At 34.5% G+C, this 14,246-nt stretch overlaps 1 protein-coding gene across 2 annotated transcripts in view; it reads left to right on the top strand.

The window, feature by feature from the left end:
* Window positions 1-14,045, top strand: part of Slc4a4 (solute carrier family 4 member 4) — a 319,583-nt gene extending 305,538 nt beyond the window's left edge. For both annotated transcript variants that reach the window (XM_026402584.2, XM_026402583.2), the window contains exons 21-26: window positions 2,268-2,336; window positions 4,857-5,030; window positions 7,074-7,235; window positions 10,811-10,907; window positions 13,166-13,245; window positions 13,958-14,045. In XM_026402584.2, coding sequence (XP_026258369.2) covers window positions 2,268-2,336; window positions 4,857-5,030; window positions 7,074-7,235; window positions 10,811-10,907; window positions 13,166-13,209 — 546 coding nt within the window. In that variant the 3' untranslated portion in view covers window positions 13,210-13,245; window positions 13,958-14,045. The remainder of the gene's footprint in view (window positions 1-2,267; window positions 2,337-4,856; window positions 5,031-7,073; window positions 7,236-10,810; window positions 10,908-13,165; window positions 13,246-13,957) is intronic.
* Window positions 14,046-14,246: the final 201 nt, after the last annotated feature.

Raw genomic sequence — 14,246 nt, 5'->3', positions numbered from 1 at the left:
TCTTATGTGAACTCATGAACCAAATTCAATAAAAAATATCTTCTAACACAATAATTCTGTCAAGTTCCATCAAGAGTTCTATACTGGCATATTTTTATTAAGATATTGTAAAAATATGACAAATTTCATAAGACATTTGTATTATATTGAAGTTGACCAAAAATCTACTTCATAGCTTTCCTTCCCAACAAAAGTGTATTTCAAAAAAATATTTATTTCTAAACCTATATTCCTGCCCACATCCATGTCATTATGTGTTGATGATACCTTCTGATTTTATTTCGTGATAAATTGGATCATATCTATAATTATAAATTATAATTATGATTACAAATTCAGAGGGAACAGACATAAGGTCCAAGACACAATTTTCCTTCCTTTTGATGTTGAACCACAGTAGAGAAAATATTTAGCTAAGCTTAGGTAAGGAGTAAAGATTAGGCCAGGAACGGACTCTTGAAGACACTTTTTACTCATGCTAGAAAAATGATTTACCAGGATTAAAAAGTAACTACCCTAAGAATTCTAACTAGTTTTTCATGAATGAACTATTTTTTTCCCTTTTCCCGTTTTGTTTTTCTTCCCTTCCTCTCAAAATTAAAAGTGAAATAATAGAGAAATCATCATATTCTAAGGAAAATGGAAGATTCTTTAAAAATGAGTTAAAGCAATAAAGTGGTCTCTGTTTTTTATTTATTTATTTTTGATAAATGTATGCAGAATTGTAAGGGATGGAAACACTCACATTCTAAAAGAATAGAGGCTTGTGTGCCAGCTTGGGTGACTTGAATGTGCAATGTCCACCTCTCTGTGGTGGCTGCTGGGTATGACAGCAGCCTGGCTTCCCCTCATCAGCACGTCTCTCCCACCCCCTTCAGCATTTCAGGTCATTGTTTTTGTTTTCTTTTCTGAGCTCAAGATCAAGATTAGTTATGTTAAAATTGACAATCCTTTTAAAAAGAAGCATTTGCTATTTTATAGAAATAAATATTTATTCCATAGAAATTCAACCATTCTACGACTAACCAGTAACAAAGATTGTCATGACCTGTTTTAGTATTCACTAGTTCTCTAATGGTGGCTTAAGGATCTCTTGAGACAGAACTTCACTAGACAGTCACAAGAAAGGATGCTAGGGCTAGAGTGGGGAGGGACTCATTAGTAAAGTGCTTGCCTAGAATGTGAAAGGCTGTGAGATCAATCCCCAGCACTGGAAAGAAAGAAAGAGCAATGTTTGCAGGTCCCTGGATTCAGTTCCCAGCTACTGGAAAGAGGCTGCTAGAAATTATGCTTCACTTAATACATGCAGTAGTTCTTCAAAAATTACTCTACAGCCATTCCATGTTTTCTGATTACAGTCAGTTCCTTTGTATGCATTTGGTAAGACTGGCTGGCCTTAATTGACTTGTGGTTTTAATATTTTAGCTTTGAAAAATCCTGAAATTGCTTGAACTTCTTTTCAGAATTTCATGTTGACAATCTTTTGTTGTCCTGAGAAAAGCCTTCCCAGAATCAGAATCATGCTTGATATGTTCACATTTTGCAGGTCTAGGAAGAGGTGAAATGTACAGATTTCCCATTAGAATTTCTCATAATTAAAACACTTTGTATTACTGTAAAAGATTTTTTGCTGAACAATGCATGAAGATGTATTAATTGAATTTTAAAAGATGAGTATTAATCCATGCATGTAATTAATTGCTTCCAGATGTTCCACACTCCTTTTAACCATGTTCTCATTAGTTTATCCTCTTAATATTCCTGAAAAGAAAGGGACAGTTGTTTGATGTTTATTTTATTGAAAGAGGCATTTACCCACCAAGTTGATACCATTTAGCAAAAATTGTACAGGAAAAAATCAGCAGAGTGTGATGTTATGGAAGGATCTTGGTCTCCAGAGTGAGGCCACTTGCTCCCTGTTTCTACCTCATAGTCCTTGTAAGCATCTGGGTTGCATAGTCTACTGCTTTTAAAGGCAAAAGAAAACCAAACTCTTTCCCGCCACCATTAATTAAATTATTATTAAGGTCACATATGCTCATTAAAAACACACACACATTAAATGAAAGTTGAAAGTCCCCTTCATCATCCTTCATTTATTTCTAGTACAAAGAGTGTAGAAGTTTATCAACAGAGGAAGAAAGAACACTTATTAGAGGTCATTATGTTACAATATCCTGTCTTTGAGCCTTTTTATTTAAATTATTCCCTCTAGTGTTTATGTTATTGTTGCTTTTAACCTTTATCCATTTTTTTTTCCTTCTCAGTTTATTCCTATGCCAGTACTGTATGGTGTATTCCTGTACATGGGGGTGGCCTCACTTAATGGTGTGCAGGTAAGTGTTGTGTTGCAATTGGAGTTAAGTAGTGCAATTCTTGTAGTAATAATGGGCTAGTATTGGATCTTCACAAACAAGCATTAATCATGAATAGTTAAGTTTTAAAAATTATTTAAATAAATTAATTTATTTTCTACTTTATCCACCTTTCACCTGCTTTTTGTTTCTGACTTAGTCAACAAAGTTAGCTAGTGTTAACAAATATCATCATAAATACCCATTTTCGAAGCAGGCTACTAAAAGTTATTTGACTAGGGAGTGAGATATAGTCTTTCTTTTTCTTTCTTTTTTCTCTCTTCCCTTTTCTTCCTTCCCCCTTCCTTTTACGGGCATCTAACTTTTTCAGGGTGTTCTTCAGTGGAGTTGATCTACTTGTAGACTCTACCAAGAACAAGCTATTCTTTATTCATCTGCATTTCACATGGCTGAACTCGGTGGTCAGAAGTTTTGCACTAATACATGATTAAAGTCATTGTGGTTTATGTACTGCTGTTGTCACAAGTTTGGTAAAACCAAACCCTCTTTTGTTATGTTGTTTCTTCTCCTCCTCCTCCTCCTTCTCCTCCTCCTTCTTTTTTTTTTTTTTTTTTTTTCCAGTGCTTGGAGTTGAACCCAGATCCTTGGGTATGCCTGGCAAACACTCTACCATGAGCTACCTCCCCAGCCCTGATCTCCTTAAAAAAAATCATTAGGAAAAAATTTATTAGGGACTTTGTTTTTCAATTGAGGTTTAATTTAATTGGCACCAGGAAACTGGAAGTTCTGCTACTGCTTTCTGGCACCTTGTTAATTGTAGCCTTATTTAGCAGTCAGTAATGTTTTAATGGGAAAAGACTGCATGTTCTGTGAACATCATAAGAATTTATTTGAACTTCAAAATAGTCCTTGCTTTCATTTATTGAATTTAGATTAACTTGGTTTTAAAGTCAGATAGAGCTGGGCAAGTGGCCAGGCCCCCCTCAAAGAGAAAAGGCTACTTTACTTTTCCCTGTTTAGAACCATTGAGTGAGAGTTTCTTTACCGCTGGGATATTTGTTACAGAATACAAAGTGGGTCTCATAGACTGTGCACGTTGAATGTAAATGTGAGATTATTTGAGCTCATGCAACTTTTAGACTATAAATTTGTAAAAATATTTTATTTTTAATGTGTCATTGTAAGTATTCTTTATTTCCCTAACTAGAAAAATATGAACCCACTATGACCTTGAGCTGATGGTTCTTATTTTTGTTTGCCCTTAATGACATGATCTAGAACTGCAATTAGATTCTGTGTGTTCTAGAAACTTTACTGATGGTTGGAGCTCAGTACATGTTAGTTAAAGAATCAATCACATCATGATGATGGAAGAAACAGGCTAAAGGGACAGCTAGTGCTAAATTCTGCAGTGCTGTTGCCTCTAATGCCCTTTTACCTTTCTTTACTTTCTCTTGATTCTGTCTCTTTTAGACTCTTTTGACAAGGTGGATTTAGCAAAAAAGTTTTGTAAAACCCAATCTTCATAAATGAGAGGGGACTCTATCAGTCGAAAATAGCTTTAAAGGAAGAAGGAAACCCCTTTCAGTAGGGAAATCACTGCAGAGAAGATTGTCTGTGATAGTGTGGTTTACTTTTGCACTTCTTTTTCTCCAGAAAAAAATAGATATTATTTCTGAGTTTATGCAACATAATTTCAATTCAGCAATGATTTAATGAGCCTTTTCCATTGCAAGACCCTGTGATGGCTTTGTAAATACCATCCTGTTCACCATCATTGTCAATGTCAACTCAGCAGTTCCTTTTTGAAGTGCAGCAGCTGGCACATAGATGCTCAATCATTTTAATATCTGTGTGCTAACCTCCCTTAGATTCTAGTATCTAGTTGTCTCTGTCTTGAAACCTACTGTAATGTTTGTGTGGCTTTTCTCTTGAAAGAAATGGTAATGCATTGCTGGATATACTAGTCAAGCTATACCATAGATAAGTAATGTTGAATTTATGGAAATATTAATACATTCCCATTTTTAAGTTGTATACTTTCTTTATATCTTTAAAATATCCTTGAAATATATATATATATATATGCGATGCATAGTATTATCCCTTTTTCTTTCAGGTAAGACAAGTGAAGCAGAGTAAGATGTATGAGTCAGATGTCTTTCTTTAGCATATCATTATTTAAATGGACACAAAACCCTCTCTCCTGAGACTCAGTAGAAAATAGAAAACTTGGAGATGAGCATCTAGAATTTATGATTTTCTCTGTGACTTTATTCTTTGGTGGCACTTTATCTCATGTATCTGCATAACATTCCTCCAAATAATAACAAAATTGAGAAGACTCATACTAGGGTCTGACTATGCTAGACTGAATTTCTGCACTCCCTAACAAGTACCTTGTCCTTCCATAAGGACATTGCAAAGGATGTTGCTTGCCTAAATATAAATCACTACTGGTTACTTAAGCATAGCAGAAATGACTGTATGAATAGGCCCTTGAAGTAATGCAGTTGGACTCTCTTGCCCTTTCCTCTCCAGTTCATGGATCGTCTGAAGCTGCTTCTGATGCCCTTGAAGCATCAACCTGACTTTATCTACCTGCGTCATGTACCTCTGCGCCGTGTCCACCTGTTCACTTTCCTGCAGGTGTTATGTCTGGCCCTGCTCTGGATCCTCAAGTCAACGGTGGCTGCTATCATTTTTCCAGTCATGGTAGGCAATCCTTTGATTGAATCTTCCCATGAGGTTATGCTGATATCACGTGGTTATTGTGATATGAAACACACATATGTTTCTAATGTGTGGTTCCTAAATTTTCTAGCTTTGACCTCATAACTCTGATCCGTGTAATTTAAGTTGCCTATGTCTATGACTGTCTAGGATGAATTGGGCTCCCCTGAATTCAAATACTATTTCAGATTAACCCTGGTCAGTGAACCTCTGTGAGCTGCCATTAACTCATCAGTAAAACAAGGGTGGCATTCTTGTTCTGTGCACCAATAATGAATATCAAATATATAGCACAAAGCCTGAGTCATAGTAGACACCAGTGCACATTAGTTATTTTCAAAATATTGTCTAATAGACCCAATCTAAATAAGAGTAAAGGACTTTTAAGTCTCAATAGTAGAAGTATTTGGGGACTTGTAAGAAATCCTATAGTGCATTAGAAGAAAGGAAGTGAGAAGTTTAGTGTTTCAAGTATTTGTGGTTACATCATGCCAAGTTTAAGGGTAGATTACCTATCCTTGGCATGATATGATGAGAATCAAGGTAAAGCAACTAACATTCTACTCTGAATCAGAAATTTTAAAAGGGAAAGAAGGAATGAAGGCTGTTTTGGCCTCGTTACTGAATTTTATAGCTTCTCCTAGCTCTCTATTTCTTCCAAAAAAAAGAAAAGTGCACATACATAACACAAAACAGATTTCAAGGCCACCTCAGTTCTGTCTCCCCCATAATTTTGGAAACAATTTCCATACACTTATCACATTTTGTATTATTTTTTTGTAAAACTATTTAGCCAAGATCATTATTTTATTTTATATATTTTATTTATTTTCTCCAAGGGACAGAGCAAAAAATGGTAAGAAATATTAATGGTATATTAAGTCATATTTTTTTCTTAATGGTTCTTTACAAGATTTTTTCCTTAAACTACATTAACTTACAGTAAAAAAACATTAAGCATGGGAATTGACTCCCACTTACCTATTAGTATTATCTACCTACTATTAGGTTTTCTTAAGTCAGGATAAATTGAAGCTAAGCCACAATAAATTTAAAATATATCCTATAAATTACTGCTTGTGCTGAATAACAGTGAGAAAATGCTTTACCTTTATAAAGTGTATTTGTTTTTTCAGAGCTTTGATTTGGTCGTGAAGCAATCCTGTAGTACAGTAGGGCAGATGTTGGTAACTTCTCCAGAAACCGACATATAGAAAGCATGATGTAGATAGAGACAGCTGTTTAATTTAAGGCCAAGTCAGGACTCCTGTAACTTGCTGCGTACTAATGTGCTGTTGAGCAAACATATCTTTAATGTGCCTTCAAAAGTAAAGGAAGGGAAAAGGGATTGGTCTTCAAGAGCAAATCATAGACTGAAGACACAAACATCAAGAATACTCGATAGCAGCAGGCAGCTGGCACCCTTTCTTTTTCTTTTATATGGTTTTGTGGCTTCAGATAACATACTTAATGCCTCTGAGCTTCAGTTTCATCAGCAGTCACATGGAGATAATAATATCTACTTTTCAAGTTTGTTGTACAGAATAAATGAGATAATATTGCCTAAGAGTTTGGCCCAGTTTTCAGGCATATAGTAAATATTTAGTTGATGGTGGTGATTGAAGTAGTCCAGTAAGAATATGGTCTAAGCATCCCCAAATACTATCTTATCAGAGATGTCTTGGAATACTATACGTAATGCTCATTTTATTGATTTTCATAAACCCGTATGATTTTTAAAGTTTTGCATAATTAGAAATCATCTACAGGCTTATTTTTCCTTTAAACTTTTAGTTATTTTATTAAAAAATCTAACATGGAAAGAAATGGTTTTGAAAAACTATCCTTTCACATAAAAATTCTAATTGAATGTGATCATACGTGCAGGGAATAACATGAGTTTCAGCTGAGACTTTCATAAAACAATAATATACAAAGTAGGTCTCTGCCATGCTGCAGTGTCAGTCCTCATTGTGACAATGTCTGACGTGGTTTCTTTTATGCTCTTTGTATTTGCTGTTCCAGATCCTGGCACTCGTAGCTGTCAGAAAAGGTATGGACTACCTCTTCTCCCAGCATGACCTCAGCTTCCTTGATGATGTCATTCCAGAAAAGGACAAGAAAAAGAAGGAGGATGAGAAGAAAAAGAAAAAGAAGAAGGGAAGTTTGGATAGCGACAATGATGATGTAAGGGGCTTTCCAAAATTCCGAAGCTGGTTAAAAAAGCAAATGTGAAAAAAATGTACACTTTTATGCCTGATATGAAAGGGAGAGCTGAGTTGTAAGAATATTTATCTAGCTGTGTGACCTATCACTGATTTTACTTTCATTTACCCTTTATTTGCTCACTTTGGTTTTGTATATTTTGTATAGAATTTCTGTAACTATAATACATTAATAATGATATAATGCCTTCCTAAAAAACTCTAATATTTAAAGAACTCCAATCTAATAGATAACAGGGAAGTTGCTTAGTAATGCTGTGAAATATATTTGGTTTGTTATTGATAATCCAGGATATATACATGAGATAATATCACAATTGTGTCATTTTAAGTCTAATATGGACAGATACTGTAATTTCTGCCTTCCATAATCTATATATCTATTTGAGTAGCTCTCAACCCCAGTCTTATGCTGTTGTATTATACCAGCAGTGTATTTATGCTAAACTGATTTGGCATTACATCTGTCAAAAAAAAAAAGGAAAGAGAATTGGAGTTTGAGGTCTTTTTTTTTTAACCTAATTATAGTGGTCAATGTCATAATCCAGTGGTCCTCCTGTAATTAGATGATTAAGTAAAGAAATGAAATTATTGACCATTTATTTTTCTTTAGCAGACTATTTCACTGAAGTACTGATGCCCTGCTAGAGATCTGTAATCAATGCCAAGAGAAAAGCTTGGATTTGTTTTAATGCACACATATGCACATGTGAGCTCACACAGCTTATCCTAGTAGCCTTTTGAAAGGATTGCTAAAATATATTTTCCATGTGATGGGTCTGGGGTTAGGGTTAGGGTTAGTGGTAGAGCACTTGCCTCGCATGTGTGAGGCACTGGGTTTGATTCTCAGCACTGCATATAAATAAACAAAAAGAGAGGCCCATTGACAACTAAAAAAAGTTTATATATATATATATAAGTAAATATATATATAAACATACACATATACACTTTCCATGTGAAAAATCTGTTCTGGATTTTTACACCAAGTAGTATTACAAATGGTTTTTGTGTGTCATTACACATTCTAAAGTGCAAATGTAGTTCATTTTTATCTTCTTTGATCGTGTATGCTTAATCCTAAATTGACATAACATTTTGTTAAAGTGTATATTTTTGTTCCCATTTTGCAGATGAGAAAATTTAGACTGAGAAAATACTTCTAAAAAAGTCATTCTAAAATTTCAAATGTTAAAGTTTTTTCAGCTTTGTTGAGGCACGACTGACAAAATTGTATACATTTAAAGAGTACAACATAGTGCTTTGACATAGATATTTGAGTCTTTTTTTTTTCAAATGAGCAGCCCTAAGTGGCAAATCTAAAATTTAATCCGTGCCCCTCGGCTTATTCTAGTTGATCAATCTGTCTGATTGTATTCTTTTTGTAGAACTTGGAAATAGTACAATGAAGGAAGGCAACAGACAGAATTGGATTTCAGATAAATTGATCCAATAAGAAAAGGCTAAACATACAAGGCCCATTTAGCTAAAGAGAGAAAGAATCTGAGGGAGCTTTTGTGACTGTCATCATCTATCTTAAATGAGAGCAGTTATATAGATTTTCTGTTTCCAATGATAGCAGAAAAAGAGAATGTGTTTAAATTACAACAAAGATTAACATGCAGTATGAAGAAAAATGATATGCTTACACATTGACTAGAATTCAGAACTTGAAATGAATTTCTGGACCATTCAAGATGAAAAAAAAAGAAGAAGAAAGGTGGTCTGAAATGTTACAATGATTAAAGCAGTATTTTATCTTGAATTTTTAGAACAGGTACCTCAGTTTATGTCCATGGATACCAAACTTAATATTCATTATGCATTACAAATGTATGAACTAATATTATGTAATCCTCTTCTCTGTTGTTTTTAAGGGGAAAAATGAAATATCAACTTTGGGGAATGTTTTAGATTTACTGCTCTAAATGGGCTCCTATGGTGCTCTTACAATTCTGAGATATGGTTTTCAACAAAACACAATAATGCTATTGTTGTATTAATATTTATCACTTTTAAGCTCCGTATTTTCAACAGATATCTTAATAATGGCGTATGATATTTGCCTCTTTTCCTCTTCTTCTTCTCTGCCCCACCCCATCAAAGCAAATGAACAACAAATATATATATATATATATATTTGTTTCTAGACAGTGAGCCCAACCAGGCAATTTAGAGTACATTTGTGCAATAAATTCTCCATGTTGAGCCCATTTTTTAAGGGCTTTGGATTTGGAGGGTGAGTCTCCTCATGTTCACCTCATCATCATGAGGTTGTAGGATCCATGGATACAGGGAACCACATTGGACACGAGAGTTACAGTACTACTGCTAATGAGTTGTAGTGGCTTGCCAAAGTTTTGAACCACTTATAGTCATTTCTTAATCTGCCTAGTAGACTGTGTTGCTTGCCAACCTGTCCCTCTGTAAGTGCCATTATTTTGGGAAGTGCCTGAAATAAGACTTACCATTCTTGACATTGTCATAGGTGAAGATGTGTATGGCATCTTAATTATTTTTTTCTTTTTTGTTAACTTAAGGATATGGTCTTAGCTCTCTGAAAGAATATTATGGGTCATTACCCTTTGTAGATTCATCATAAAGTAATTTTCATAATAGGAAGTAGGCTTTTTGTTAAAATTTCTTTGTATTTTGACTCTGAGTTCTCATTTATTAAAATTTCAACTAAAGATTATCTCCTTGGTACTTAGACCTAAGAGATGAATTGGATATTTCACTCCAACCATAGACTTGAATTCAATATGGTGAATTTTTTTAAGTGGTAATCCTATAGTAATCTGTGATAGTTTGGACCAGGTGGCCTGTTCTTTCAGCAGCCTCATGGATAGCTATTTGATTATAATAATTATTCTGGTTATGATTCTTCGTGTGTCTAACCATAATAGACACTTCCTTTTGTTTTATTTTGTCATGTTATGCTTATGTTTTCAAATATCTTTGGTGCATGCCACTTAAAAAGAAGCTTTCATTGTAAAATAGTATCTGATGGAGTATTAAAGTAAAGAAAGTAGGTTTATAGCTGAGTCTATGTAGTGGGCTTCTTGATAGTGGATGTTCAACAAGTCTTACTTGATGTGGAAGGAAATGTGGGACATGATTTTCCTGGATACAGAGAAACATAAAGATGCAAGAATTTTGAAAACATATTATAGTTTAAGAAATTTCCTAGATTTAATCTGTTTTCACAGTGGCATTTGCTCTACACACATAACAACCCAAGTTTGATGATTGAGAATCTAGCTATGGAAAGCTTTACAACTAAGTTCTAGTACTCCCTATTTGGTCTGTTTTAGTTTTAGTGGATTCAATCCCATTAACTCCAGAAGAGAGGAAAACAGATATGGATTAGAAAGATGATGTTGAATTTGAGAAGTTAGCAGACTGGAAATAATTATATCTAAAACCTTTTTTCTTAGTACAATGAAATGATAATATGATAGGTTTGATCAATACTGGGAGATAGGAAGGGCTGAATAATAAAACCACCCTAAAAACAGTTATACATTCTTTTCACAGTCTGACTGCCCATACTCAGAAAAGGTTCCCAGTATTAAAATCCCAATGGACATCATGGAACAGCAGCCTTTCCTAAGTGATAGCAAACCTTCCGACAGTGAGTAGAACTAACCTCTTGCATGCTTGCTTGAGTATGATTTACACCTGCAGAGAAAATATTTTAGAGATGTCATCTACATTCACTTCCCCTCTTTCTCTTTTTATATGAATATTTATACTTAATTCTTATAAAACATTACTTTTACATTCCCTAAACTTGACTCTTAACTTCTTCCTTTTATCCATAACCTTTAAGTTTTCATTTGGTAATCTTCTCTCTTCCCCAAGGCATCATCATTTTTTTTCCAATTGCTAAACATATAACCATGTTTTTAATTGATTTTTATTTTTATTTCCCACTGATATTTAGAGTTGCAGCTTATAGTACTACATCACTGTCTGTTACTGTTTGTCTTCCTTAGGTTTCAACCAATGACCAAATCTTCTCAAAAGAAATTACATCTTGGACCTCTCAATGATTAATGAATTAGCTGTTAATATTTAGAATTTGGCAAAATTGGTATTTTCAATTAAATTGACAATCATAAAACATTAGCACAACTCCTTTTCTTGCTGATTTCCTGATTTCTTTATTCCTCTTCTGCTATTTCAAAATCATCTCTGTAACTGGCTCTGATCTTCCAGGGGTGATAGCCTGGTGGCTACAGTGTGATGGTTTGTGACATGTCATCTTTTCTTTTGTAATTGGGTTAACAGGCCACTCTGTGAAGACATTAGTGAATATCTGAAGCTTTTGCAATAGCAAGTAGCAGTTGCCTCTGTTCTGCTTTCCACTTTGAGTTCTCATTTGAAGAAAATGCATTCTTTTAGATCCAGATACACTTCAGAGTTTGTTGATCTGTTACAGGAAAAGAGACAGTTGAGACACTTTTATATATAGTTAATAATGCAACTTCAACTTCAGTAGAAGGTTAGCAATACCAAAAAGAGTTTGAAATGAATGACAGTTCATAAAATTTGGGTGTATTAGTTACCAATTGCTGAGTAACAAATTACCATATAACTTAGCAGCTTAATACAACAAACTTTTATTTTCTCACAAAGTTTCTGACACCCAGAAATTTAGGAGCAGCCCATTTGTTAATTCTAGCTCAGAGGCTTTCAAGAGATTCCTTACCAAACTGTCAGCTGGGACTGAGTCTCTGGAGGCTTGATTGCAGCTGGGGATCTGCTTGAAAGCTCCTTCCCAAGGCCTGGGACAGGAAGTTTCAGTTCTTCAGCCTGTGGGCATGTCCATAGAGCTACATGTGATATGGCTACCCCCAGAGCCACTGACAGAAGAAAAAAACCAAGATAGAAGCTATAATCTTTTATAATCAAATTTCAGAAGTGACAAACCACCACTTCTGCCATTTTCTTTTGGTCATATAGACTAACTCTGTTGCAATGCAGAAGGAATTACACAAGTACATAAATACCAGGAGATGATAGGGATCATTGCAAACCATCTTGGAGGTTGACCATCACTCTAGGTTTAAAGAACAAAGAATTAAAACAATCTTACTTTTGTTGTCCAACTTGTAACTATATTTTGTAACTAAGGCTAATTTTCTGCTCACTCTTATCAATGGGATTTGATTAAGAATTTTCTTTCTTATTTCAAGCCACCCAAACCATGTTCTGAGTTCATTTTTCATTTCTAGGAAATTAATGTCATAGGAAGACGAACATACATGTGTGTAATGTGTTTGTCTTTGGTTGGCATATTAATTGGCATAGCCCCTTCTAAATACTAAAAAAAAAAAAAAAGAAAAAAAATCACCAGAGTTTAAAAATTTTTGATAAATTTTGTGTGCCAGTTGTTCTTCATCCTCTCAAAAACTCTACATCAGTATAAACTGAAAGTTAATAGTGATATTGGAAGTTTACCTGAGCAAAATACACCATGAAAGAACAAAAGCTGAATTGCTTTCTAAGTATTTCAAGAATCCCTCTCCCAGCCCCACCCCATCCCAAGTAACAGCTAGAGAAAATAGTGAATGTTGAAGATGGAAGGAAATTCCAGGGCAAGCATCAGACATTCATAAGATGCTGTCATCTTACAGAAATGATTCCTCTCTTGCTTTTCTTATCATAATGACAGCAGTGATCCTTCCCAGAAAGCCTATGTGGAGGAAAGGAAGAGATTGAGACTTAGTTTGGTATATTGTTTATTGGAATTCTCTAAATTTATCTCTCTTACTCTTTCCAGTTGTGAAAATGCATCAATTTTTAAGAAGATTTTAATTTTCACTCCAATCTTTCATGTTCACACAGTTCTATTACTTTTGATTTAAAATGTGTTTTTCTTTCCAGGAGAAAGATCCTCAACATTCCTTGAACGCCACACATCATGCTGATAAAATTCCTTTCCTTCAGTCACTCGGTATGCCAAGGTAAAGGAGAGTCCAGTGTTTTGCCGTGTTTGTGTGACGATTACCCCACAGACATGCAGTCATTGGCGGGTTATTGGCAGAACTCCCTGTTCTCTTTCCTCTCTCTGATTTATCTCACATAAATTACTCAAGAACCAAAACTTACCCCAGCTTTTACTAGTAGAAAGACCTCTAAGAGACCTGCTTACTCTTAGAAATAATGGAATCTTTCAGTATCATTAAGTTAAAGTCCAGGATCAATATTAGCTCTTATAATTTCAGTGTCCTGACTGATTTAAGGGTAACTGACATTTCCTGGCATCTCTCATCCAGTTGTTTCCTTCCCTCTAACAAGACTCTGGAGATGACAGGTCCAACTGTGGATTCTCAAGAGATTGGAAGCTCTGAATATTTTCAGCATATATTAGTCTTATTGTCCTTTAATTTCAGATATATTACCCTCTAGGTACTTCCTCATTTTGTCCTTTGGTATGTGGTTTTTTAAAATATAGGTATCAGATCTTGTAAATTTTTATTTGGATTTCTTAACTCTATTGGCACATTAATCCCATTAACAAAATATCTGTTTTTAATATGCAAGGAGGAGATGAGGATTAAAGAGAATGAAGGTTGACGTGTTTGAATTCTGTATGATTAAAAAATATTTGACAGATGATAGAGAAAAATCAGACTGACTTACTATTTCTTTTCTTTCTTTTCTTTTTTTCTTTAGTCCTCCTAGAACTCCAGTAAAAGTTGTGCCTCAAATTAGAATAGAACTTGAGCCTGAAGACAATGATTATTTCTGGAGGAGCAAGGGAACAGAAACTACATTGTAACCCGTTCGTCTCTCTTAGAACTGACAGTTTTGTTGTTAATGTTCCTTTTATTCCCCACCCACCTTTTGTCTGTTTGTTTATTTTTAAATTTTTGTTTTGTTTCAGTTTTTGGTCACTGGCCAAATAATACAACACTTTTCTCTGCTTCTCTCTTGCATAGGTTAAATCAAGACAATAGTGCAC

Source organism: Urocitellus parryii, chromosome 10, assembly GCF_045843805.1.
Source record: "Urocitellus parryii isolate mUroPar1 chromosome 10, mUroPar1.hap1, whole genome shotgun sequence".
NCBI lineage: Eukaryota > Metazoa > Chordata > Mammalia > Rodentia > Sciuridae > Urocitellus > Urocitellus parryii.
Note: the sequence above shows the minus strand (reverse complement) of the source record. Positions and strands in the feature narration are given on the sequence as shown.